This window comes from Phyllostomus hastatus, unplaced genomic scaffold, assembly GCF_019186645.2.
Source record: "Phyllostomus hastatus isolate PE091 unplaced genomic scaffold, TTU_PhHast_1.1 phas_scaffold_317, whole genome shotgun sequence".
Lineage (NCBI taxonomy): Eukaryota > Metazoa > Chordata > Mammalia > Chiroptera > Phyllostomidae > Phyllostomus > Phyllostomus hastatus.
Window position 1 is genome coordinate 2,572,099 of NW_025334023.1, and position 26,892 is coordinate 2,598,990.

The 26,892-nt window shown below is 48.6% G+C and overlaps 2 protein-coding genes across 7 annotated transcripts in view; one reads left to right on the forward strand and one right to left on the reverse strand.

Annotated features, from left to right (window-relative positions):
- The first annotated feature begins 3,174 nt into the window (after positions 1 to 3,174).
- Positions 3,175 to 17,704, forward strand: PLEKHB1 (pleckstrin homology domain containing B1). 5 transcript variants are annotated; one of them, XM_045818211.1, is made up of 8 exons: positions 3,175 to 3,218; positions 5,837 to 5,912; positions 7,070 to 7,222; positions 7,803 to 7,905; positions 8,984 to 9,023; positions 11,874 to 11,978; positions 15,792 to 15,891; positions 16,382 to 17,704. In XM_045818211.1, the coding sequence occupies exons 2-8, from the start codon at positions 5,876 to 5,878 to the stop codon at positions 16,516 to 16,518; spliced, it is 675 nt and encodes a 224-aa protein (XP_045674167.1). In that variant the 5' UTR covers positions 3,175 to 3,218; positions 5,837 to 5,875; the 3' UTR covers positions 16,519 to 17,704. The 5 variants fall into 5 exon arrangements, with proteins under 5 accessions (XP_045674167.1, XP_045674165.1, XP_045674168.1 ...); XM_045818209.1 differs by lacking the exon at positions 3,175 to 3,218 and adding an exon at positions 3,350 to 3,418; XM_045818214.1 differs by lacking the exon at positions 3,175 to 3,218 and adding an exon at positions 3,892 to 4,131.
- Positions 17,705 to 24,660: 6,956 nt separating this feature from the next.
- The window catches only part of RAB6A (RAB6A, member RAS oncogene family), a 62,234-nt gene continuing 60,002 nt past the window's right edge, over positions 24,661 to 26,892 (reverse strand). For both annotated transcript variants that reach the window (XM_045818102.1, XM_045818101.1), the window contains exon 8: positions 24,661 to 26,681. In XM_045818102.1, coding sequence (XP_045674058.1) covers positions 26,617 to 26,681 — 65 coding nt within the window. In that variant the 3' untranslated portion in view covers positions 24,661 to 26,616. The remainder of the gene's footprint in view (positions 26,682 to 26,892) is intronic.

Genomic DNA, 26,892 nt, shown 5'->3' on the forward strand with positions numbered 1-26,892 from the left:
CTTATGGAAGAACATATTTGCCAGTGATACATCTGATAAGGGGTGTTGGGAACCGCCCTGACTGGTATCAGAAGCTGAAACCCCCGCCTAGCTAAGGCTAAGGGAACGCCCTTGGAACCGTAAGCCAGCAAGGAGACAAAAACTTATCTCCCTGGCAGGAATGCTGCTTCTGCTGCTGAACCCCAAAAAGCTTGGTCGGTTAGCCAAAGACGGGTAAGATTCCCCACGGGGGAACAACCCAAGCCAGGCACGATCACTTTGGGAGGCCCCCCAAAAGAAGGACTTGGGGGGCTGCAGCAAAAGGGGGTGATGGACCCTCGCTCCTCGGCTTTGACATAGCCTGAGTTCTCAGCGTCTGGGAGAAAATCTCCTTATCTCTCGGTGGCCTTAGTTCCCGCGCTCCACCTAAGCCTGAAACAATGACGGGGTAGTACAGCTCGGTACTGGGAAGTGCGGATTTCCCGGGGTGATCAGGCCTAAGAAAGAACATGTAAATTACTGTGAAACCTTCTTTGTTCAAGAATGCTCTCAGTTGAATGAGAAGGGTCTTAGGAGGAAGCTAGTTTGTTCCTCAGCCTTACAGCTCTTTGACCCCCAACTCAATAGACGGGCAGAGTTCTTTGTTTTCTATAGTTCCTTACTTCCCGCTAATGAGTATTGTACTTTACCTGAGTTATTATGTAGCATGAGCCCAATAAAAGCAGGTATGGACTGTAAATCGGCGCGCTCCTCACTAGAAGGGGTGGCCATTTCGTCCCTACTTCTCCACAGAAACTAGTTTGTCTCTGTGCATGTTTTTTCTCGCGTGTTTATCGTCGAGCCATCCACAGCGTTCCGTGGTCACTGCTGGTTGGTGACCCACGCGCAACAAAGGGGTTAATTTCCAAAACATAGAAAGAACTGATACAACTAAATACCAGGAAGACAAACAACACAATTAAAAAATGGGCAAAGGACCTGAGTAGATACTGCTCCAAAGAGCACATACAGATGGCCAATAGACATATGAAAAAATCCTCAATGTCATCACCAGAGAAATGCAAATTAAAACAACAATGAGTTATCACCTCTCACCTGTCAGAATGGCTGCCATCAATAAATCAACAAACAACAAGTGTTGGTGAGGATGTGGAGAAAAGGGAGCCCTAGTGCACTGTTGGTGGGAATGCAGACTGGTGCAGCCACTGAGGAAAACAGAATGTGGTTTCTGCAAAAATCTGACAATAGAGCCCTAGCTGTACTGGGTGTTGCCCTGCAAATGGAATGGTAGCTGGTGTGATTCCTGGTTAGGGCACATGCCTGGGTTGCAGACTGTGTCCTCAATTGCTGCATGTACGATGTTTCTCTCCCTTTCTTTCTCCCTCTCTTCCCCCCTCTCTGTATAACAAAACAAAACAAAACCCTGAAAACAGAATGGCCATTTGACCCAGCGATCCCACTTCTGGCAATATATCCTAAGAATCCTGAAGCTCCAGTGAGAAAGAATATATGGACCCCTATGTTCATAGCAGCATCATTTACAATAGCCAAGATCTGGAAACAGCCCCAGTGCCCATCAGCAGGTGAATGGATAAAAAAGCTGTGGTATATTTACACAATGGAATACTATGCAGCTGTAAAAAGGAAACTCTTACCCTTTGTGACAGCATCAATGGACCCAGAGATTATGATGCTAAGCGAAATAAGCCAGTCAGAGAAAGACAAATACCATATGGTCTCACTCATATGTGGAACCTAATGAACAAAACAAACTGACAAACAAAATAAAATCAGAGGTATGGATGTATGGAACAGGCTGACAGATCTCAGAGGGGAGGGGGTGGGGGGACTGGGAGAGACCAGCCAAAGGACATATATGCATGTATGCACAGCCCAGGGACACACACAGCAATGTGGTGAAGTGGTGGGGGGGGGGGCGGACGAGGCTAGCTGGAAGAGGGCAAAGTGGGGGGCATGGGGACATCTGTAATAGTGTCAACAATTTTTTAAAAGTTCTGTGTACCACAGTTACAAGAGAAACATGAAAGTTACTGTTGGCTTGTTGGATTCTGTAAATTTTAGTTGATTTAAACAGACATCTCTCAAAGGCAGGACTGCGGGGAGCTGGGATTCCTGCTATGCTGTTGGCGCCCCGCCCCCCTTATCAATCACACTCCTTCCACCAGGCTATATGGCGTTGGAAATTAAAAACAAATTCAACAGTAATCATCAAGCTTCAGGAGTCTATGAACTCCCAGAAATTATATGTAAAATGTGATGTGTGTGCATTTTTTCTCTGGGCAGAGTCTACACCCTTTATTAGCATCTCAAAGAGGGTCACTCTCTTTGAGTGAACATTTGAGAGCCATACTTCAGGTCGGGCTGCATTTGGATTCTGTAGCGGCATCTGTAGTTTTAGTCTGCAAAGCATCCTTTTGCCCCTTGTTCCTGTCATAGTGCCCCCTTCTTTGGGAGAATGATGGAGTGGGGGCTCTTCCCCTTGAATTCCACTGCTGTTGGAGAATCTTCCCTTTTCATCTGGTTGCTAAATCCAGAAAATGTAAACTAGAGTTGTATGAGCGGTTCCCCACCTCGCCGCTCCAGGAAGAAGCCAAACAGCCCTCCTTGGAGGGGTGGAGGGAGAGCTGGGGTGGGGTGGGAGAGCTGGGTCTGCACCCAGATTCCCCGAGGACAGCTCCACCCTTCTCTTCCTCCCTCTCTCCTTTCCTTTCTCCCGTCCTTCTGTCCTTCTGCGGTAGGGGCAAAATTTTAGCTTGGAGAAGGTCGGACGGTCCAGGGACCGAAAGGCACAAGGGTGGAGAACGGCGTGGTTTGGGAGAGCTGGTAACTGGGGCTGCACGGAGGGGGCGAACTCGGTGGCTAATAGGATCAGCCGAGGCGAATCTTGCTGCAAGGCACGCACTGAAGGAAGGGCCGAAGCGCGGGGGTGGCTCGAGGTCAGGATTACAGACACCCAGGAGCGAGAGACGGAAGCTTAAAGGGCCAGGGGGCAACCAGGACTGGAGTGATGGCACTGTCCTGACGTCGGAGGAGAAAACTTAGCCCTGCCCACCCCCTCCTCCCACCCTCCTCCCACCGAGGGGGGAGGACCGGTCGCGCCCCCCCACCACCCCGCCCCAGCTCCCCGCCCTGGGAATTTTAGCGATGCTAGACCAAGGCCGCCTCGGAATCACGGATGACTTCTTCGTTATCCAGCGAACTGAAGGTGTGAAGCCGAGGTCAGTCGCGGAGGTGGGGAAAGGGACTGAAGAGAGGTGACTGTCTCTGCCCCTTTCCCTCGCCTCCCCCTCCGGGCTCCTACTTGGTAGCACCTTCCTGATCCCCTTATCTCTAAGGCGCTCAGGGAAAGGCCCCCCTGCAGGAGGCTCCTGGGAAATGCAGCCCTGGAGGCCCAGGAACCATGAGCCCCGCAGCCCCGGTAAGGAAGGGGTCTCCAGGGAAGGAGGAAGGGCCTAGGGCCGGGTGGGTGCCCTTCAAGCAGGGGGCTGGACCAGGAGCCTTTCAGGCCCTGACAGGCCCTGTTCTCTGAATGACGTCCTGGTTTTGCTTGTAGGTGGGGGTTTGCGGCTGAGCTATTCAAAGAAATGACCCTGGAAGGGCAGACTGAGGTAGATAGAGAAACAGCCTTCTTTCTCCAGTTGCCTTCCCTTCAAAGAAGCACCCTTCCAACCCACAAATCTGACCACCTGATTCCTCATCTGGAAGCTCCAACCCCAAGCTGCATTCACTAGGTCATAACATCCAAGCTCTTGAGCCCATCATCCAATGCTTTCGTGTTATATCCTTGCAACCCTGCAGCCTGCCCTCCGAGCCCCCCCACCCCCACCCCACCCCGCCGCCTCCTGCACTCTGCTTTCCAAACACACTGAAATTCTGGACACTCTTTTGAAGTTTCTTATCAGTGTGCATACAAGTCTCTTAGCTTTCCTACTTATCCTTCAAGACCCTTTTTGGCTTCCCCTGGGTAGCCTTCCTGAACCTCCTGGGCAAAGTCAGGCTCTTCTTTCCCGCTGTAAAATCGCACCCTACGCCCCAATTGTGTGTTCACGACCAGACTGGAAGCTGTGGAAGGAAGAGGGAGGCCTTGTGGAAGGCTATTTGTGCCCTCCACTGTCGCCCAGAGTAGTCCAGGTACAAACTGAGTATTCAGAAAACGTGGTAAAACTAGGAGCTTGGCTTCTCCTTGCAACTACATTTTTCTAGAAAATTAATCCAAAATTCTTAGAAAAAAAGTATTTCATGATAAATTAGTGAACACATGTCTTAACAGCAAAGTAAAATTGCAGGTGCGGCCTCTCACCTGTGCTCCGGATCAGGACAGGTCTACCACCCAGGGGCGGTGGCGTTCTGCCAGATTCTAGAGCGGCAGACTACAAGTCCCAGAGGGCCTTGTGACAGCGCAGCTCTCCCCGCTCCGCCCCCTCCCGAGGGGTGAGGAGGGGCAGGAGGCCGGGGCCCAGGAGCTGCGAGTCTCAGGCTCAGTCCAGGGAGTGAAATGCCCCAGGCGCTCTGATGCGCACAAAGCGCAGGCGTAGCGGGTTGGGTGGCAGCAGCATCAAGTAGCGGCCGTTTTTGGCAGCAGCAGCATCCTGCAACAGGTGTAGACAGGTGGGTGCATCAAGGGGAGGTTGGAGAGGGAGTTTGCACCTGGCCTTCTAGTCTTACCTGTGTCAGGGCTGGGACATGGGAGGGAGCGGCAGGAGAAGTGGGGACAAGGCCGAGCCTTTCAGCCCAGGTGTGCCAGCCCTTGCTACGCAGCAAGTGGGGGAGGGGCAGAGGCACCTACTTCCAGGTAAGTTGCCTTCAGGAACAGAGTGCTCCTAGATTCCAATCCAAGCTCCATCACATACATGGTCTGTATCCCTCAGTTTGTGCATCTGTAAAATAGTAAATATCCTACCGATCTAACAAGAGTTACAGTGGGGACATGGTAAGGTAGTGTAGTACGCGCAGTGGTTCCCCAGCTTTGCCGTACATTGAATCAGCTCGGGATCTTTAAAAACTATCGATGCTTCGTTCCCACCCCCAGACATTCTGATTTACTTTTTAATAGAGTACGACCTGGGTATCGGGAGTTTTAAAAGCTCCTGCTGGCATAATGGGTAGAAGCTAGGACTGCTGGGTGTGAACCCTGGCTCCAATGCTTATGAATTAGGTGAATCTGCCCCAGCGACTGTCCTTCTCCACGCGCAGCTTCCTGGGAGTAGTAGCAGGATTGTTGTGAAGCTTCCAGGAGCTAACAGATGAGAGCATGAGAAGTGTACCAGGCATCGTGATCAATCAGTGGTGGCTGCTGTTGAACCATTATTTTATGCATTGTAATTAATTAATTTATTTTGTGCATTTTATAAACGGCTCAGGAGGGTTCAGATGTGAAGGGGGCTTTTCTGATCATGAAAGTCCTGCATTTATTACTGAAATTCTAATATTCTGTGCTGTCAGCATTTCAGAACTCCAGGGTTTCTAACAATTTATGAGTTCCCCACTCCAGCCCCCACCTGCCTCACGGACACACTTCTGCAGACCTAGAAAGAGAGGTCGGGAATAAGGGCTGAGGCCGGGCTTATGTGACTGAGATGGGAATGGAGGTTCCTGACCCCACCCCCACCGCAGCACGGCTGCGGCCCTGTTGACCCCGCAGGACAGTGCTGCCATTATCTGCCTGGAGCAGAGAATGGGGAGGAGGTGGCAGGCCTGCCTTGTTTGTTTGCTTACACTCCCTTAAGCTCTCCGCAGCGGCTCCTCTGGGGAGGACGGGATGGACTGGGGGCTTTTCTCCCTGGAGCTGCCCTGGAACCGCCCACGAGGCCCGTGTGTCCTGTGGCTCCTCTGACAGGTCCCGCCTGACTCCGTCCTGGAAACTCCTTTTGAAGAAATGGCCCTGGTGAGGGGCGGCTGGCTGTGGAGACAGAGTGAGTGGTGGTGGGCCAAGCCCGTGTCTGACCTGCACCCTGTCCAGGGGAGGAGGGAGGGAAGTGGCTTGTGGGGCCTGCTGCAGCGACCCCTTCTCCCCAGAGACCAGGCCGTTTTTATCTTCCCCTCTTTTGCCCACGCCTCTCTCGGTGCCTGGGATGTCCTTCCTATTCCTGACTGCTCAGTGAACTACTTTTCTTCAAGACCCAGCTCAGATGTCCCCTCTGTGAGGAGCCTACTCCTACTTTTCCTCTGACCCTCACCCCAGTGCCTGCCGGAACACCCACCTGGGTTGCAGGCTGGCTTCTCTGATCCCCATGCCTCATTCACACCCCTGTTATACCATCGCTCTCCCTCCAGCTGCCTTTACCTGTGGGTCTCACCCCCTGCCCCCATGCAGGTGCCAGACTGTGAGCTCTTCAAGGGCAGACCCTGGGTTTGGTCCTCTGTGGGTCCACACCACCCCAGCCCAGGGCTGGCCACATAGCAAGGCTCAGAACAAAATGAAAAATTCCTCTGTGCTTTGGAATTCGTAAGGCTCTAAGAAGCTCTCTTGTGTCTTTGCCCTTTCTGTCAAGATTTCTAGTCGCAAAATATCTGAAGCTAGGGCTTGGCCTCCAGACCCCCACTCTGACAAGAGTCATGATCTTACCCAGAGGTCTCCTGGGCCAAGAGCTCCCCCCACCCCCGCCATGACCTATGCTCAGTTCATTCAGTCCAGCAAACACGGAGCCAGGTCCAGCCAGGGGACCCCCGTCTGGTGGAAGAGGCAGACACTACATAAATGTCACAGTCACACGAGTCAGAGATAAGAGCTAAGATGGGAGCTCTTACCCTAAGAGTTCAGGGTAGGGAGATGTCTTTGTCCTTGAAGAGACCTGGGGCTTGGTCTTGGAAGCCCTTGGGGGAGGAATCGGGTTATTCATTTACCATTCGCAACATTTATGGAGCCCCTACTATGTGTTAGGCCCGATGGGAGGCAATGGGTGAGCAAGACAGAAAGAGGACCTGCTGTCATCTCAGGGTACAGACAAGGAGGGGTGGGGGGGGATGGGCGGGGGGGTGGGGATTCTGGGAGCCCACCCAGGGCTCCCACCCCTCCCCACCCAGCAGGATCTCCCATCAGTCTGCCTGGCGGGTCTGGAATGTCTCACAGGCTCTTTCCTTCGTCGCTGGAAACGAAACTGGTTTGCCCTATGGATGGATGGAACCCTGGGCTACTACCATGATGAGACTGCACAGGATGAGGAGGACCGTGTGCTTGTCCGCTTCAATGTTCGCAATATAAAGATCGGCCAGGAGTGCCACGGTGAGATGCCCCTTCCTCTCTGCACTGTGACTGTGGGCCTGCCCCCCAGCACACGTCTGTCCCAGAGTACCTGCCCTGGAATGCTCTTTGCAACTTTCAGACGGCTTCTACAGACATTGCTTCTAGGCCTCTATCAGTTCCAGTTCATGGGTATGAAGTAAGAAATTAGATCCCTATTGAGTTCCTACCCTGTGCTGGGCCCCGGCCTTACGCTGGGCTCACAGAGGTAAGTCCCAGTTCCTGCCCTCTAGGTGCCCTCTGGGTAAAAATGAAGGGAAATAAAGGAGGCTCAGAGAAGCTGAGTGACTGGCCCAGAGTCACACTGCAGATCTTCTCAGCCAGACTCAGGCCACAGTTACAATAGGATTACCGAGAGTTAGACATACCCAGCTCAAGAAGCAGGCAATGTGGAAGGGTTGGAATGCTCTAGAACAGGATCTGGAAGAAAGTGTGTGGGATCAGAGGAGGTCGGCAATGGCCAATAAACAGAACCCAGAGAAGTCAGTTCTCGTTCTTATTCCTGGTTTACTGGGGGGCCCTGGGCCTGCACCCCATGGAAACCCTGTGTGTCTGCCTTTAGATGTGCAGCCCCCGGAGGGCCGGAGCCGAGATGGCCTTCTGACTGTGAGTTTTCGGGAGGGCTCCCGCCTGCACCTGTGTGCGGACACCCAGGATGACGCCATGTGAGTCACTCCCAGGAGTGGATGGGATGGTATCTTGGGGAATGTGATCAGAAGCCTTCTCCTCATTGGGTCTTCTGGTTCCCTGGGGTTAGGAAGGGGCCAGAGAGACTGGTCAGATTGGTAGAGGCTGAAAGAGTGGAGTTGATGTCTCAGGGTGGTCGGTGAGGTGCGCAGTTAACCCCTCGCATGGTCTGCGCTGAGCCCAGGACTGCCGGGAGGAGTATGCACACGGCCTCATGTGTGGCCCTTGGTCAGTCAGTCAGTCAGGTATTTAGCAGCCTCTGAGGTGGGCTCCCACGTAGGGGTGATTACAAAGGAGCAGAGAGCCCTGTGACATCCTCAAAGGACCCTCTTCTGAGATGTCCTGGTGGGGAGCTGAGCTGAGTGAGGGGTAGACCCTGACTTGCCTCAGGGAGGCAGCCCGCCCAGTCATGGGGGTGCTCAGATCCACACTGGGGGACCGTGTGTGTCTTCCTCAGGGGCCAGCTGCTCACTCACATTCTTTCCCTTCCTACCCTCTGGCAGGGAGGGTCAGCTGGCCTTTGCGTTGTAGAGAGGGATTGAGATGGGGTGTGTGGGAGTGGGGGAAAGCTGAGCTCTGGGTAGACAAAGCACAGAGCCTCCTTGTCCGCCCCAGACAGGTGCCATGGCAACCAACAAAAGCCCAATTGTCCTGTGTCTGCTGGGCCTTTCCAGGGCTCTGGGGTCAGAGTGTTGGGGAACTGTTTGTAGGTTTTGCATGGGGTGCTGGGTGGGGGGCACTGCAGCTAGAGAACCAGCCCAGGCCTGTCCAAATCTGAAGCCCAAAGAGACTCCCCAGGCCCAGCTGCCTATTGTCTACATGGGGAAACTGGACCTCCTTGAAGGGTCAAAAACTGTGAACTAAATGAATTACGTAGTTCCAGGTCAACTGAGGGCTCCATCCAGGTGACTGGGCCAAGGGAGGGGGTCATCTTTGTATACTCGAAAGACCTCCCCCTTTGCAAGAGCCTGGGGTTGGAGCCTGGGGTTAAATCTAAACTGTAGGGGCCCATCTTCCAAACTGCCCCCTCATGGTCTGGTGGGGTTTGCTTTGCAGAGCGTGGAAGACGGCGCTCCTGGAGGCGAATTCCACCCCGGTGAGCCCCCGCCCTCTCCCTTTCTCCTTCCCACCCCTACCTGCCATGGAATCATGGGTGACTCAGACTCGGTCTCCACCTGCCTGGAGTTCTCAATTTCCACATAAGTGAATGAATAGACTTGCGCAGACTCAGACGCCCTGAGTCCCAAATAGAAAAGGACAGAAGACAGCCCACTGGTGCTCGGAGGAGGAAGAGAGAGGCCTCCAGGAAGGGGGTGGCATGTGAGCTGGGGGGAAAGGAACTATCTTTTATTGAGCAACTTTTATGTGCAGGTGTGGTCCAGGTGCAATTCTAGCTGTTCCTCACGATAGTCCTGTGAGGTTGGGATTATTGTTCCCTCTCTGCAGATGATAAGACTGAGATTCATTCATGCACACACAAATATTCGCTGACTTTCTACTACATGCCAGGCTTGTGCCAAGGGCCAGGGATCAGAGCTGAACTAAGGAGATGTGGGCCCTGCCCTCCTGGACTCAGTCTGGTGGGAAGCCAGACGTGAAGCAACTAATTATAATTACACGGTTTTTATTCCATTGCAATGGTGGTAACTGCTCTGACAGACACTTGCAGTGTGTATCCACTGGGTGACCACCTTGATGGTCTGATTCAGGCGGGAGTTCAGACAAGGCTTAAAATGAGGCCTGAAGGATGAACAAATAGACTGGGTAAAAGGGGAGGGGTGGGGTGAATGGAACAGCTTTTAGGCAGAGGCAACTGCACGTGCAAAGGCCCTAAGAGGGGTTAAGACTTTGGCAAATTGAACAACGGGAAGGCTGGGGGCAGGGGCTGGAGCTCTGGGAGGGATAGGGCTATGGGAAGGGAGGGCTGGCAGGGCCGGCATGATGGGCTCCATGAAGGATGCTGGTTTCTCTTAAGAGCACCAGGAGGTCACTGAAAGTTTTTAAGCAGAGGGATGACATGAACACATGAACAGATTTGTATTTTTAAAATTTTTAATTGTTTTTAGAAAGACAGAATGGAACAGGGAGCAGGGAGAGAGAGAGAATCGATTTGCTGTTCCACCCATCCATGCATTTATTGGTTGATTTCTGTATGTGACTTGACCTGGGATCAAACCACAACCTTGGCATGTTGGGATGACGTTCTAACCAACTGAGCTACTCGGCCAGGGCTCAGATTTGTATTTTTAAAAAGAGAGTCTGGCTGGTAGGTGGGAATGGATTACAGAGGGTAAAAGTGGATGCTGGGACAGCGTCCAGGTGACCGGCTGGAGGTCCAGACCAAGGCCTCGCTGGCTGAGGCAAGCTGACTAAGATAAGACATGTTTCGGAGGTAGAGCCAACAGAGCTCAGTGACTGATGGAGGTATGGGTTTGAGGAGCTGCCGGAAGCCCCAGCTCTAGGGTGGCCGAACTTGGCCTTGACCCCATCTACCTGTCTCCAGATTCCATGCTCGCTCCTTCTGTCTCTGGCACAGTGCAGCCCTCCTCCTCTAGAGAGAAAGTCCGCTGGGAAGAAGCAGGAAAAACGGGGATGCTTTTAGAAGCCCCCTCAGGCATCCACCTGAGGGCCAGGCATGGTGACGAGCACCTATCATCGGTGATGTCACATGATCTTCCAACAACTCTGGCAGTGGTCGGCGTTTTCAGTCCCGTTTTACAGATAGAGAACCTGAAGGTCGGAGGGGAGGTGATTTACCCAAAGTCTCATAGTGTTTAGTCAGTGAAAAAACCTGCGTTGGAATCCAGGTCAGTGTGAGGCTTCGAGGGGAACTGCACGAGCAGAGGCGGGGAGGTGACATGTGTATGTGCACGCGCACAGGTATGTGTCAGGGCCAGGAGCCTGGCCTGGCTGGAGGGTAATGCGTGGGAGGAAGGAGGCGGGAAAGACGACCTCTGAGGAGCTACGTCAGGGAGGGCCGGAACTTCACCTGAGGGTTTTGGGGAACAGTAGAGGTCATTAAGCAGGAAAGGCTGTGGCCAGACTTTGGGGAGCAGACTCAGGCTTCTGGGTGGAGCCTGGATTAGAGGAAGAGAAGAGAGAGGAGGCTGGGGCAGTGGTCCGCAGGATGGAGGGACCCCCGGCTGGGCTAAACTGGCTCTGAGCTCCAAGTACCCCTGTGCAGGGCCAGTCAGGCCCGCCCAGGAGAGGCAGAATCAAAGGCGGTGAGGGCTGACCGTTCTGCACTGTGACTCTATGAAGCTGCCTGTCCCTCCTCTCCCTGTCCGCCTTCCTGCCTCTTTGCTCTCATGCCTCTCCGCTCTGACCCTCGACTCCACCTCCCGCTGCTCTGCACACACCCGCCTGCGGTCCTCGGGCTTGCTCCAGCGGGGTGAGTTTGTGCCTCTGTGCACCGGTGCCTGCCTGCCTCTGAGTGTTCGTGTCCTAGTGGTCAAGTCCGTGGGCTTTTCTCTGACGTGTACCTATGTAGGGGCAACCTGCGCTTTGTGTCTTCACATCCTGCAGGTTTATGCCCTACTCTGGGTGGAGGCTCCAGGAGGAGCCTCTGACCCCAGCTATTCCAGGGAATACAGGGCTGAGGCTCAGCCAGGGACAAGGCTAGGGGTTCAGTGAAGGGGACAGGTGGCTGAGAGGGCAGATCAGAGCTGTTCTGTCCTCCCTGGAGACTGGGAGCCTCAGCAGCCTGAAACAGGTGAAAGTGGGCTAATTCTGGAGAGACGCTACTGGTCCTTCTCTGAGTAACTGGCAAAATCACCACCCCTTCTGAGCCCCATTACCATGGGATGAGGAGGAAGGAGACACCCCCAGCCCCAGCCCAGCTGGCTCTGGTAGGGCCTATTAAGAGCTCTGAGTCCCTCCAGATGTAGAGGGCCACTGACACCTGCCCCCCTCCCTCCCCCTTCTTGGGTTTCTATGGCTTGAGCAGGCCCCAGCTGGAGCCACCGTCCCTCCCAGAAGCCGCCGGGTTTGCCCCAAGGTCAGGTGTGTGACCCGCTCGTGGAGCCCCTGTAATTTTGAAAGGCGAATCTGGGTAAGTGCTGACTTAGCCCTCCCGGCTTCCATCCTGGCTGCCAGGATGTGCCTCCAAAACTGGGCCTGGTCACATCCCCTCCCTGCTCACAAACACTCCATAGCTCCCCGTCACCCATGGGACACCAGCCACAACCCTGCCCTCCGGATCTGACCCAGGCCAGTCTTTCGGGCCACAGGCCCCTCATGCCCTGGGCTCTAGCTGCTTTGCTGTACCCTCTGTCCCAGCTGCTCTAGATCTGTTCTCTCTTCCCAGCCTTTACACATGCTGTTCTCTCAGCTGCGAAAACCCTGTTTCCATATTCACCTGACACACTGCCTCAGGGAGGACTTCCCAGACCTCCGGCAGGGTCAGGCCCTCCCACTGCACTAATCCTTGGTACTGTCTGCATTCTGCTGGTTTCAAATCTGTTTATTTCTGTCTCTGTTCTCCTGGGAGACCCACGGCTTCCTCCAAGGCAAGGACCAGGTCTGATCGGCTCTGCCCCTGTGCAATGCTGGGCCTGCAGAAGGAGGTCAATGACAATTTAGTGATAGGGACAGTCTAGCTCAACCTTCCTTATTCCTGGTGTGTGAGGGTCAGGCATGAGGAGGCCTCAGGCAATGTTCACTGAATGAGCAAACAAGTGCATGAATAAAGGGAGGAAGGAGGAAGTGGAAAACTTCTGTTATGGCATCACTATTGCTTATTAAAATGTACTCCCTGTCTCCCTGCCTCCCCCCAGTATTTCTGGAAAGCAAGATGGTTTCTGGATTTGGGGATGAATCCTCTCTCTGTCCGCAGTGCTCAGCCTTAGAGAACCTGTGGTCTATGGTCAACTGTGCGCGTCTTTGTAGCACAGGGGTGCTCGGTGTGGTCGTGCATTAGAATTGCTTAAGGACTTTAAAAAAATGCAAATATTCAGATCCTACCTCTGGATGCTCTAATGTCATAGGTTTGGCTTTGGAAATCTGTGGTTTAGAAAATTTCTCCTGGTGATTCTGATGTTCAAGAACCACTGAGCCCAGAAGTACTAGGACCACGCAGGTGCTCTGACACGGTTCTGCTGGATCCTCCCTGTGCCTCGGGCATGGGCTGTACCTCTTTACAGATGAGAAAACCAAAGCTCTGAGAGGCTGTAACTTGACCAGGTCACTTAATTCATCGGCAGCAGGTCTGGGACTTCCAGCCCAGCATTATAAGGCATCCCCCATGCACAAACTATGATTCAAGTTTGTTTATAGTGGGGATTCCTAAAGACAGGATTTAAAAGGCAATGAACCTTTAAAATGTTTTAAGGACAGAACAACTTTTCAGAGGGAAGTGATCTATTTGTGTGTGACCTCCTAAGTCACACGACCCTGTCCCCACTCACAGAAGGGCTGGGCCAGCGGAGAGGGAGAAGACTAGGTATCAAGTCTTCGGTTCTTTTCCTGAGGACTCTGGGGGATCCCCTGCCCTGTTGCCAGGTGACCCACATGACTTTACCTCTGAGCCTCCCAGATCTGCAGGGCAGACGCAGGCACCCCACAGGGACATGAGGTGGTGTTTTCCATTCTCTTCAGGGCCTGACGGGGCCACTGGCTCCCGATGCAGCTGCAGGGGTGTATGCTCTGGACCTCAGCTTCCCTAGGGGAAAACTGGGTGTCCGTGCTTAGATCTCTCTAGCGCCTCCTGGGCGTAGAGCTCAGGTCCTGGCCACCCCCACCAGAAATCCCTATTGTCCCACGCTTGTGGAAGGAGCACAGTGAGGGAAGTCTCCTGAGACTGAGTTTTGTTTGTCTGAACATCCTGCATGGCTCTGGGACTGGTCACTGCCCCTAACTTGAAACTGGACTTAGAGTTGGGTGACCTTAGTTCCAGTCTGGCCCTGTATTTGATTCACTTGAGATAAATTCAATATGCTAGGCACCTGCCACGTCCCAACGAGGCCTGGTTAGACCCAGGTCCTGCCCTTGGTGGCAGTGACGATGGGGGCATCTCCACGTCTGCTGAGAGAGGGACACTCCCACAGGGACACAAGCAGTGACACTGCAGGGGGGCTGGTCTTTGCTGTGGTGGGGAAAGCCTAAGGGCAGTGGGTGCCCAAATGGGACCCCAGCAGAACCTGAGGGTCAGGGAGAGTGATACTTGAGTTGACTCTGAAAGACGAGTTAGGTAGTTGGATAAGAAAAGGTGGAAAAGGCGTCCCCATCAAGGGGAAAAGACGTGGAGATCTGCAATCATGGGTGTGGAGTCTGAGGACTCTCTTCGCAGCCAGACTTCTTGAAAGAGAGGTCATGACATGTTGTGTCCATCCCTCAGCCCTCAACCGTTCCTCAGCCCCCTGGAGCCGGCCTCCTTTCCCCATCACTCCTCTGAGAAGTGTTTTTCCAAGGTCATCCACAATTTCCAAGTTGCTAAAACCAATGGCTGTTTCTCTTGGCGCTGGCCAAGGGGGAGGACAGAAGAGCATATTTAGAAGATAAAGTCATGAGATCTGGTGGCTCTGATGTGGAAGATGAGTGTGTGAGGACAAGGGTGCCAACATGGCTTGGTATGAGTGAATGGTGGTGGCATTTAGAGAACAGGGTTTACAAAAGAGCAGGTTTGAGGGGATGGCAGGATGGTGAAATCCCTTTAAGATCCCTGGACTTCAAAGGGGAATCAGACCATTCAGGAATAGAGCTGTTGGAAAGAATATAGGGTGGGAGGGGGCTAAGAAGGAGCCAGGAGAGAAGGGGACACTGCCCCTCTCTAGGTCTGCTCCCCTGTAGGTAAAATAAGGGGCTTGGATCTTCCCTTATTTCAGCATATATTTATTGCTGTCATTCCCTAGACCCTGCCAGTGACACAAATGAATCAGAATCATTGCCTCCAGGTGGCTCTCATTTGGGGTGCAGGCAGGAAAGGAGAGGAGTGACAGGCACAAGTGTAGCCCCCAGAGGACTCAGGAAGGACTCTTCCTGAGCCCGGAAGTAGGGCTCAGGGCCTGGAGTAGGTGGACTTTGAGGTAATCTTTGAGGGGTTAGTAAAAATCTAATGGGGAGGGAAGGGAACAGCGAGCGCATTCCTTCCTCCAGAGAGAACACTGACGTTCTCTGTGCCTCCCTCTCCAGCTCCCAGGTAACGTGGAGACCCTAATGCCTGTGGTAAGGAAAGGAGCAGTTAACAATGCGAACACCTCCCTCAGGACCTGGGACATGGTGGATGCTCGATAACACTTAGTTACTTCCTTTCTCTCCCAGATCAACCCCCTTCCCTCCTTCTACTTCCTTGGCCTGGGGCTAGCCAGGTCCCCCTCCCTGTGACTAGAAGAATACAGAACTCCATTGGGTTTCTCCAAATGAAGCCACTGGAGAGCTGCTAGCGAACATTAGACTAAGAAAAAAGTTGGAAGCCGTGGACTTTTTTTTTTTAAATTTAAACATATTATTTCTACTGGAGTAAACATTTTGAAGTTGTGAAACCTATTTATCATAATTTCAAACCCTGCTTGAGAATCAAAATAGTCTTCGTAATTTATAGTGTTTTTTGTTATGTACACACCCTCCCTGGCCATGTTGCTGTTCGCCTTGGAGAATTTTTGGTTAGGGGAGGGCTAGGTAGGAGGCCAGGAAAGGACAATGGCAGCACTGAGAGCTGTTTACAGCGGCTGAGCTTTAGACGAGGAGGACCGTGGACCTCGTGGGTTGGCAAGGCTTTTCTTCAGGAGATTGCTGGTGCCTGGGGACCCATTAGGAACTTGGGGAGGCATCTCCCTGGGGCCAGAAGGGCATGAGCTGGATGTAGTGGGTAGGGGACCAAACCCGGGCCAGGGAGTTTCCAGGCAGCTAACCCGGCAGGGCTCTCCAGGTGCGTGTCTACAGCCCGTACCAGGACTACTATGAGGTGGTGTCCCCCAATGCGCACGAGGCCACTTATGTTCGCAGCTACTACGGACCGCCCTATGCAGGTAAGTTTCCCAGAGCCAGGCCCCGCCCATGGTCCTTAGGTCCCCAAAAGGCTCCACCGTTTTAGTGACCTCGGATTTTCCCAGGCAAGATCCTTCACCAGGCCCTCCCCTTTCCAAGACAGTTAAAGCTCTAGGACCTGAGCCCCTCCCCATTCCTGAGCTGGTAGTGACCCCTGGTGGCTAATGCGGGAACAGCTGCCGCTTCCCACTCAAATGTTGTCTGGAGGTTCTTAGAGATCCCTGGATCTCCCCGCCTTCCCACCCTAGCTCCTGGTCCCAGAACGGCTGTCCGTAGCAGATCCACGTCCTGGAAGCTTTGGGGACAGGCGCATTTCCTTCCCGCGTTAAGACCTCAGTCTGCGATTGGGGAACAGGACAGTGGGCTCAGCGCCTTACCTTGGGTTGGGCTGGAGTCTAGCAGGAGGAGAGGAGCGAAGATTGCTCTGCTCCTTCCTTTGAATTCCTCGGCTCTCACCGCCTCTCTCCGCAGGCCCCGGCGTGACGCACGTGGTAGTGCGGGAGGACCCCTGCTACAGTGCTGGCGCCCCTATAGCCATGGGCATGCTTGCGGGGGCCGCCACCGGCGCAGCGCTCGGCTCGCTCATGTGGTCGCCCTGTTGGTTCTGAGCCCTGAGACTCAACGCTCGGACCCTGCGCATAAAACTACCGACCTCTTCTCCACCGTGACCGCGCCCTCCACCCCAAGCCCTGCCCAACTTTTGCCTCTTCTCTGTTAGCCATTCAGAGCTTGGCTCATACCCTCCCACTCCCCACCCTCGCCCTCAACATCGAAAGAAGTTATCATCCCAAGCACAAACGTTTACTCAAAATTCTTGTATCTACTACCAGACACCCCAGAAATCCATATATACACATATGGATATGTTTGCCCCAAACACACCAGGACACAGAACAACTCATGTAGCTTCAAGTTCCCTAGAAGCTGGAGACATGAAAGTCAGGTTCTTCCCTCACGTGGCTCCAGGTTTGGGAAAAACAGGAGTAAACATTTGACAAGGCAGTTATCAGTCCTTTGGCAGCACGAGGGGAAAGAAAGGAAGGTAAGCTAGAAGTAGCAAGAGTGCAGAGCCCTCCCTAACCACCATGGCATATCAAAGAAATTAGAGGGGCACTTACTTGGGCTGGGGTGGGAGCAGGGGTCAGATCGTTCTGCCCCTCCAGGTTGAAAAACTTGGCTGGGTAGAGGCAGATATGAGCTTTTGGGGAGTGCGGTTTTATAATGAATATATTGCCTGTTTTGTTAACAAGACACATACCCAAACCCACAACACTACATTTAGCCCATCCTTCCCACTACCAGTTTACTGGGCCCTCTGTTCCTTCAGTGCTCAGAAAGCACCTGTTTCCCATGTCAGGGTGCCTGGGGCAGCAACTGAGCTGAACCAAGGGTTCCCTTGCTTTGGTGGGGGAGGGGGCATCTGTTTGGGACCTCCACCACAGGACGGTGACTCCGTCGGGAAATGTGTTTCTGCTCCTCAGAAGCTTGGCCCTATGCCCATAACTGAGCCTGTCACCATCTTAGACATTGTATCTCTTCATTCAGGGGCAGATGGCAGTGTTCGGTTCTGGGGTCTGACCCACCTTTGTCTCAGCCCAGAAGGCCCCCCATGTGCCTCCCTGCAGGTGTCCCAAGAGTCTTCCCATTCGGTCCCCTTTCAGTCTCCCCTAGCCTGTCCCAATTACCACAGAAATGCTAATATCCCTGCCCTGTGGCTAGAGTAGCCTGCTAAAGTACCCCTGTATATTATAGGGGCTCCAGTGGCCCTGCTGCAGAGACTAATAAAGGTGTGGTTGGCTCTAGCCCTGCCTCTGGCTTTGTTTGTTCTCTAGGCCCTCTCTCCCTAGGCTATTGCTGTGATTCAGCTCCTACTAGTGTCTTTTGGTATAGCGAGAAGAGTGTGGATTCTGGTGCTGTTGCCAGATAGAAATGGTGACAGCATGTTAGCTGAGCATTTTGGAGCAAATCACTTAACTTTTCTGCATCTTGCTTCCCCCCACCCATAAGGTAGCAGGTTGAAGCTGGCCATCGCTGAGGGCTCGCAAGAGAGGCTATTAGGGTCTCTGTTACTTGAGCTAATGGGTGAGCCTGCCGTCTGAGAGTTTTGTGATGCTGGGGTCTTTCCCAGTATGTTCCCGTTCTTCTACAGTTGAATCAGGGAGCTGGTCTCAGACCAGGTGGTCAAGGAAGGAAGCACATCTACCTTGCCTCAGGCCTTTGAGGCTGCACGTGATCTGGGAAAGATGTTCTAAAGCAGGGCTTTGAGCAGGGATGAGGTGGTGCCCAGAAGGGAACTTAGGTATCCACCTCAGCCATATTCCACAGACACCAACTTAAAGGGTGACGTAAACAGCAGTGATTCAATGAGGTAAGAGAGGAACACAGTGCCTCTGAGGAAGTACCCAACTCTGCTAAGGGAACTGGGGAAAGCTTTGGGAGAGGAAGTGGAAACTCCGGGTGAACCTTGTAAGGGAGGGGGGAAGAGCTTTCCACATAGAACAAATGAGAGAAATGGCATGAGCAAAGGCCTTAGAACACTTCAGCCTCTAGAGCACTATCAAGTTCAGAAAACAGTCTGATGTCACAGTAGGTTGTAAGGTGAGAAGGGGTGGTGAATGGGGTCAGGTTATAAAGATCCTCCCACAGCTGGGTTGAAGGCTTTTTGTTTTGTGCCTCTATAGCTTCAGGGCTACCTTTTCCCAGGACCGATGACACCATAGTTCTTTTAATAACTCACCACACTGAATAGGGCAAGAGGGATGTAGATGAATGCTCCAAATGCAGTATGCTTCAAAATCTCTCCACTAATAATATTGCAGCATAAATTTTTAATCTTCCAGCTGTCCATCAGACAGTTATAAATATTCACAAACACAGTTGAAAAGAAACATTCACCCTCACAGGCGACAGTCTAATCTGGAGGTGTCCCATGGAACACATCTGGCTCACACATTTGCTTGGTCAGTACAGTGTTTTACGAGTTTTGAATTAAAATCTGATACCACTACACACCCACCAAAATGGCTAAAGGTGAAAAAGACAACATTGAGTAACAATCTGGAGCTGGAAATCTGTATAAACTGGTATAACTGCTTTGGAAACTGGTCAGTACAGCCAAACATAGGCACACCTGATAATCCATCAGTTTTACTCCTCGGGTACACCCGAAAGAAATGTGTACATATCTTACACTTACACACACACACACACACACACACACACACACACACAGTACAAAAGTGTCATAGAGGCACTGGAAAAACTCAAATTCTAGAATGGATCCACTGATATACCCCATTCACAAAATGAATACTATTAAAAGAGAATTAATTATCCATATGTATAAGCAGAATTATGGGTGAAGCAAGAAAATAAGAGAAGATAAGGGAGTGAGGGGAAGATGGGACAACAGAGTTATACTAAGGCAAGTTTCCCGGACCTTACGTAAAATAGTACCATATGCTGTGTACAAGTAACTTAAGCATATGCTGATAAGTCAAAGATGCACAGTGGAATCCCGAACGCAATCACTGAAAACAGAATGCAAAGAGGTTAAGCTTAAAAAGTCAATAGATTTTAAAAACAGATGTGGCAAATAGAAAACACACCAACATGGCAGACAGAAATCCAAATATATTAATAATTACATTAAATGTAATTGAATGAAAAGCACAAATTAAGACATTGTCAGGATGAATGAACAAACAAGACCCAACTATATGCTGTGTACAAAAGACATTCTTTAAAATAAAAAAAGGGGTTCATAGAACAAAATATACCATATAAAGAGTAAAAAAGCTGGAGTAGCTACTTAAAATTAAACATGTTCAATGTTGGTAATACCTCAATAAAAAATTTTTTTATCCTCATCCGAGGGTATTTTTTTTTTCATTGCTTTTAGAAAGACAGAAAGGGAGATAGAGAGCAACGCTGATGTGAGAGACACCAAATGGTTGCCTCCCATGGACAGGGGGTGACAACCCAGGACCTAGGCATGTGCCCTCACTTGGAAACAAACCCCCAGACTTTTGGTGTACAGGACGGTGTTCCAACCGAGCCACACTGGCCAGGGCTGGAGTAGCTGCTGCTTCTTTTTAAAAAAGATTTTATATATTTATTTTTAAAGAGAGGGGAAGGGAAGGAGACAGAGAGGGAGAGAAACATTGTGTGAGAATGAAAAAGTTGCCTCATACATGCCCCCAACCAGGCACCTGACCCACAACCCAGGCATGTGCCCTGACCGGGAATCAAACCAGATTACCTCTTGATTTGCAGGCTGGTGCTCAATCCACCGAGCCACACCAGCCGTAGCTAATTTAATATCAGACAAAACAAACATTAAGACAAAAATTATCAGAACTAAAAAGGGGCATTTCCTAAAGGGTCAGTAGATGTATCAGTAAGATAGCAGTGCTATCAGATATTTATAGCTGTAAATCTACTCTAGGGAGTAGATGTAGTATAATTCTTAAGGACCCTAGGAGTTTCAGATGGAAAATGAGCACTGGCTTCAACTCAAAGTCACCAGCTGAATTAGCCCCTAACAAGAGAGGAGTTAGTCCGTACCTTGAGGCCAGACACTGACTTCTCATCTCCAGCTGTGAAAGTCCTGGAAGGCATCTTCTTTCAGAAGAATTCTGTTTCCACTACATTGAAAATCTGTTTAGTGTAGCCACCTTCACTTTTATCTTGGATCTTCTGGATAATTTGCTGCAGCTTCTACATCAGCACTTGCCACTTCATGTTACAGAGACAGTTTCTTCCCTTAAACCTTGTGGACCAACTTCTGCGAGCTTTGGACTTTTCTTCTGCAGCCTCCTCACCTCGATCAGCTTTCACAGGACTGAAGAGCATTAGGGCTCCGGATCAGGCTTTGGCTTAGGGTAATGTTGCAGCTGGTATCCAAACCACTACAACTTTCTCCACAGCAGCAATAACAAGGCTGTTTCACTTTCTTGTCATTTGTGTGTTCACTGGAGTAGCACTTTTCATTTCCTTCAGGAACTTTTTCCTTTGCATTCACAACTCAATTAATTGTTTGGCATAAGAGGCCTAGCTTGTGTCCTATTTCGGCTTTTAATGTGCTTTCCTCACTCAGTTTAACCTTGCATTCAATTGAAAGAGAGAGAGATGTGACTCTCCTTTCACTTGAACACTTAAGAAGCCATTGCAAGGGATTAACTGGCCTAATTTCAATATTGTTGTCTCAGGGGCAGGGAGGTCCCAGAGGAGGGAGAGAAATGGGGTGATTAATGGTCAGTCAGTGCAGTAGTCTGAACACACACACACACAAATCCATTTATCAATTAAGTTTGCCATCTTACATGAGCATGGTTTGTGGTGCCCCAAAACAATTAAAAGAGTAATTAAAGATCACCAATTACAGATCACCATAACAAACATAAAATGGAAAATTTTAAATATTACCAAAATATGACCCAGAGATAAAAAATGAGCAAATACTGTTGGAAAAATGGGGCTGATAGACTTGCTCGATTCAGGGTTGCCAAAAACCTTTAATTTGTAAAACTACAGTGTCTATGATGTGCAGTAAAACAAGGCTTGCCTCTATAAAGCTACAGTAATCAAAACTGTGGTACTGGCATAACAGATATACAGACCAATGGAATGGAACAGACAACCCAGAAATAAACCCTCACATATATGGTCATGAACTGATTTTCAACAAGTGTGCCAAGACAATTCAATGGGGAAAGAACAGTCTTTTCAATAAATGTTGCCGAGAAAATGAAATACCCACACACAAAAGAATGAAGTTGGACTCTTATCTTACCTTATACTAGATACAAAATTAACTAAAAATAAATCAAAGACCTAAACTTCAGAGCTAAAACTATAAAACTCTTAGAATAAAACAGAGGAGAAAATCTTCAGGGCATTGGATTTGGCAACAATTTCTTGGATATGACACCAAAAGCATAGGTGGAAAAAAGATAATTTGGTTTGATCAAAACTTAAAACTTTTTTTAAAAGATTTTATTTATTTACTTTTAGAGAGATGGGAAAGGGAGGGAGAAAGACAGGAAGAGAAACATCAATGTGTGGTTGCCTCTAGCACACCCCATACTGGGGACCCGGCCTGCAACCCAGGCATGTGCCTGACTGGGAATCAAACTAGTGATGCTTTGGTTCGCAGGCTTGCACTCAATCCACTGAGCTACACCAACCAAGCAAAACTTAAAACTTTTGTAAATTAAAGTACACTGTTAAGAGAGTGAAAAGACAACCCACAGAATGGGAGGAAATATTTGTAAATCCATATATGTATTAAGGGACTGATATCTAAAATACGTAAAGAGCTATAACTCAACAATAACAACAAAATAAACAACTCAACTTAAACCCGGCTGGTGTGGCTCACTGGACTAAGCGCTGGCCTGAGAACCCAGGGGTCACCGGTTCAATTTCTAGTTAGGGCACATGCCTGGGTTGTAGGCAAGGTCCCCAGCAGGGGATGCTCGAGGGGCAACCACACACTGATGTTTCTCTCCCTCTTGGCTTCCTTTCCCCTGTCTAAAAATAAATAAATAAAACCTTTAAAAAAGTAAAAAGCCCAACTTAAAAATAGGTAAAGGACTTGAACAGACATTTCTTCAAAGAAGATATACAAATGGCCAGTAAGCAAGAGGTTCAACATCAACAGTCATTAAGGAAATGCAAAAATTAAAACCACAATGAGACAGATACCACTACTTGCATTAGAATGGTTATTATAAAAAATCAGAACATAAAAAGTGTCAATGAGGAGAAATTGGAACCCTCATACATTGCTGGTAGGAAGGTAAAAATGGTATAGCTACCTTGAAAAGCAGTTTGGCATGTCTTCAAAAGTTTAACACAGTTAAACATAGAATTATCATATAATTCAGCAATTCTACTCCCACATATATACTAAAAAAGAATTGAAACCAGTAACTCAAGCAGACACTTGTATACCAATGTTCAGAGCAGCATTACTTAAAGTAGCCAAAAGGTAAAAACGTCAGTGTCCATCAACAGATGAATGGATAAACAAAATGTGATATATACATACAATGGAGTCTTTATTCAGCCATAAAAAGGAGAGAAATTCTGGTACATGGAACAACATGGATGAACACTGAAAACATTATGCTAAGAGAAAGAAGCCTTCAAATCCAGTTTAGGAGGAAGCAGTTCCTAAATTATACCCTCCCTAGATTACAGTCCACTAACTGATATTTTAAAAGGGAAAAGGTAGAGGGTACTAAAAGGCATTCCTGGCAAGCAGGTCATTTCATCAATTCCTCTCTTAGCGGGGACTTTATACTTCCCCAATATTACCGCTGTGGACATCTGCACCAGCAGTCTGGCCAATGGATTCAGTTCTCTCCAGTAAAGAGGACAGCTATGGTTTGTACCAAGGCAGGGCTCAGCCCTTTTTCTGTAAAGGGCCAGTGAGTAAATACTTATAGCTTTTTGGGTTATAAGGTCCGTCACAACTATTCTACTCTGCCTTTGTAGTAAGAAAGTATGGCTGAGTTCCAATAAAACTTAATTTCTAACCTTCACCCAAAAACATGTTTTTGTTGATCTGAGAGAGAGGAACATCGATGTGAGAAGCTCTGGTTGCTTCCTGTACACGTCCTAACTGGGGGCTGAACTCACAGCCTAGGTAGGTGTCCCCACTGGGAATCGAACCTGCAATCTTTTTGATGTGTGGGACAATGCTTCAACCAACTGAGCCACTTGGCCAGGGCCAAAAATCTTAAATTAAAAAACAGGTAGCAGGCTGGATTTGGATTTGGATTTGGTGGGAGGGTAGTAGTTTACTGTCCTTGTCCCAAGGCACAGGTGGGGTTAGGAGTGAAGAGGCAAAAGCCCAGTTTAAACTACTTTTTTTTAATTCTCTCCTGAGGACATTTTTTCATTGCTTTTAGAGAGAGTAAGGGAGAGAGGGAGGGAGACAGAGAAACATCGATGTGAAAAAGAAACACTGGTTGCCTCCTATACAAGCCTGAACCGAGGATCAGGATCAAACCTGCAACCTAGGCATGTGCCCTGAACAGAGACTGAACCCGCAACCCTTTTGCCATTGCGACGCTCCAACCAACTGAGCCACTGAGCCAGAACTTAAACTACTTTTCTTTTCTTTTTAAGACTTTATTTATTGATTTATTTTTTAGAGAGAGAGAGAGGGGAAGGAACGGAGAAAGACAGCAAGAGAAACATGGACTGACTGCCTCTCCCAAGACCCCAGCCAAGGACCTGGCTCACAAACTACTTAATATATCCTATTATTGCCTCCACCAGGAGCCTTGTTTTTCGAGCTGCAGCCATTCTCCTTCACTTTTAACAGCTGAAAAGTATTCTGACTCCCCAGGAGTTTCTCACTTTTTTAGTTGTTTTATTTTTCAGGATTCTATGTTCTCCTTTATAGGTCTAGAGAGGAAGTAAGGAACACAGGCTAATTTACCACTTTGGCAGGAATGGGAAATCAAGTCAACAATTGTTTTCTTTTGTGTTTTATTTATATATTTTTAGCAGCAAAATTTTATTTATTAAGAAAATCTGGTCTGTGAAGACACTTCACTGCTTCAGTTGAAGAACCCCAAGCTAAATAAAAATACCAATATTAAAAGCAGCATAATTGGTTATTACTGTCTTAAAGATACATAAAAAGAATCAAATAAAATGCTACAGTGTAGGAAGTCAATTACCCCCTTGTCAGAAATCACAACTTTTTCCAAATAAAGAATATGACCCATTTGCCATATTGAATTGATATTTATTTTAGGACATGCCATGTCAAAATAAAACAAAAGAGTCAACCCTTGCCTTTAACAATAATATTGTATTATAAAAGCACTTTACAACCCCACTCCATCTTTGAGTATAAGTTACTGGTATGTGGGCTAATGATTATCTTAAAACACTTCACTATTTAGTCTCATTATCCAAGTGCTCTCTGAATATTAGGAGGTGATAATAAATGGGAAGTGGAGGAGAAAGAGGAAAGAGGGGGGAACAAGGTTCTCCCAGTTAAGGGTTTTGTTGCAATGAGGGAATGAAGAAGTATGAAGATATTTTTGTTGTCTTTTCATCTTTATACTGTGTTAAGTAACGCTTACAACATAAATTCAGCAGGCTTTTCCTGAGCTGTAACTCAGAAAATTTCTTCCTGCAAATAATGTATTCACAAATGTGTTTATTAACTTACACAGCAATCTCACAATAACTAGTAAAGATTAAAATGGTGCACTCCTAGTATATTTGTTTGCAGTGTTTTAAGGAAAATACATATTGCCATGGTGATGAAGCTCTAAATAGATTAAACAAAACATCTAAAAATTAAAAGTAGTTTTAAAAAGGCAAAGAAATAAATACCACCAAAGAAAAAAGATTAATTGTAGCTTTTTAAATATAAAACTAAATACTAGTTAATTAACCAAACTATACACATCTAATAAAAAGCAAAACCAGCCTGAAAGACCCAACATTTAAAAAAAGCTAAAAAATAAGGCATAAATCTGCATAATATTGAGTTTTATTTCCATTCCCTCCTTACCCTCTTCTATGTATGCTTTTTCAGATCTGCCTCTACAGGCTTATTGGAAAACTTGCCATTTTCATTCTGACCTCAAATATCCTGAGCAAAGTATTTGCTATTTTGTTGAGGATTCTTTTGTTGGTAAGCTTTAGATATCGTTGTTTTTAATGGGTATAGTAGTTTTGATCAAGGTGGCTAATTTAAATTCTTCCACTGGTTCTCCTTAAAGGAATTTGATTTCCACAGTGCCTTGCCTGCAGAGCTTTAAAAAACAAAACAAAACAAACAAACAAACAAAAAAAACAGGAGAAATCTATTGCTTAAAAATGTTTTTTTTTTTTTAACAAACAGAATAACTCTTAAAATCTTGGGAGAGAGAGTTCATTAGAAGAACTAAATATTAAAAACCTGTTCTGGAGCACTTTCACTTCTCTCTCCCACAGTCTACCATGTGAAAGGATCATATTTTTTTGTTAAAAATACATTTTTGTTCATTACTTGAAAGTACTATATTCATTACGACTCATTTTAAAGATGCACCAGAACACTTCAAGCACTGCCTACCATGACAGTTGAGTTTTGACCTCAAATGAGGTCTATGTAATTTATATCAGTGCTCAAGAATAATTTTGGACATCTTGACTCAAGGCCTAGAGCAAGGATCACTAAAACTGAAGGATAATTCCAGTGTGCTTGGTCTGACTGCTGCTTTGCCACCTCTTGTTTGCTCTGAGGGAGGGAGAGTAGTAAGAATACAGGCTGGGGTAAGGGAGAGGCAAAAAAGGCAGGGAGAGGTCAAGTAGGTAAGCAAGTGCTGCCGTGAACAACTGTTCCTTAACCAAGCCACATACTGCTGAGAATTCCATCATTTTGAAGTGCATTATCATAATATTAAAAAGGAAAAAAAAGTTAAGAAAATGTATCTAATTTTTAAAGTTATCACTGGAATATGCTGGAATCATTTGACTTTCTGTAAAACATAAATAATAAAGACACTGACTTTTTTGTGCTTGTGAAGCTAATAGATCATCTCCACGAGACAGGCAGCAATGATGAATTGCAATACGTTATTACCGAAGGGAAAAGGTTCAAGCCAATATTCACACTGCAGTCAATGAAAGAGTAAGGGGGCCAAAGCAATGAGCTTCTGGAGAAAAGCTGAAGATGCCAAGAGGGATTAGCAGGAACAGCCTCCTTCGTTGACTGGTTGCTCCTGAGGCTTTTCCAGTTTTATGTCAATCACTGAAACAAAAGTTAAGGAGCTATAAATGGGAAAGTACAATTCCAATTCTGAACACTGACATCTCTGGCAAGTCCCTCCCATTCCTATTAAGAGCAACTATTCTCTATATAGCTAGCTTACCATACAACAAGGGCTCAAGTGGAATAAACTTGCTTTTATCTACTATATGCAGCATGGTCAGAATAAGGTTAACATCTCTCTCTATTCATG

What these genes read in the sequence shown, in the direction of transcription:
- PLEKHB1 (XM_045818209.1), top strand. An exon ending in CGGCTGGCTGTGGAGACAGA is followed by an intron (nt 5,913 to 7,069) that starts GTGAGTGGTGGT and finishes AATGTCTCACAG; the next exon opens with GCTCTTTCCTTCGTCGCTGG. An exon ending in GACACCCAGGATGACGCCAT is followed by an intron (nt 7,906 to 8,983) that starts GTGAGTCACTCC and finishes TTTGCTTTGCAG; the next exon opens with AGCGTGGAAGACGGCGCTCC.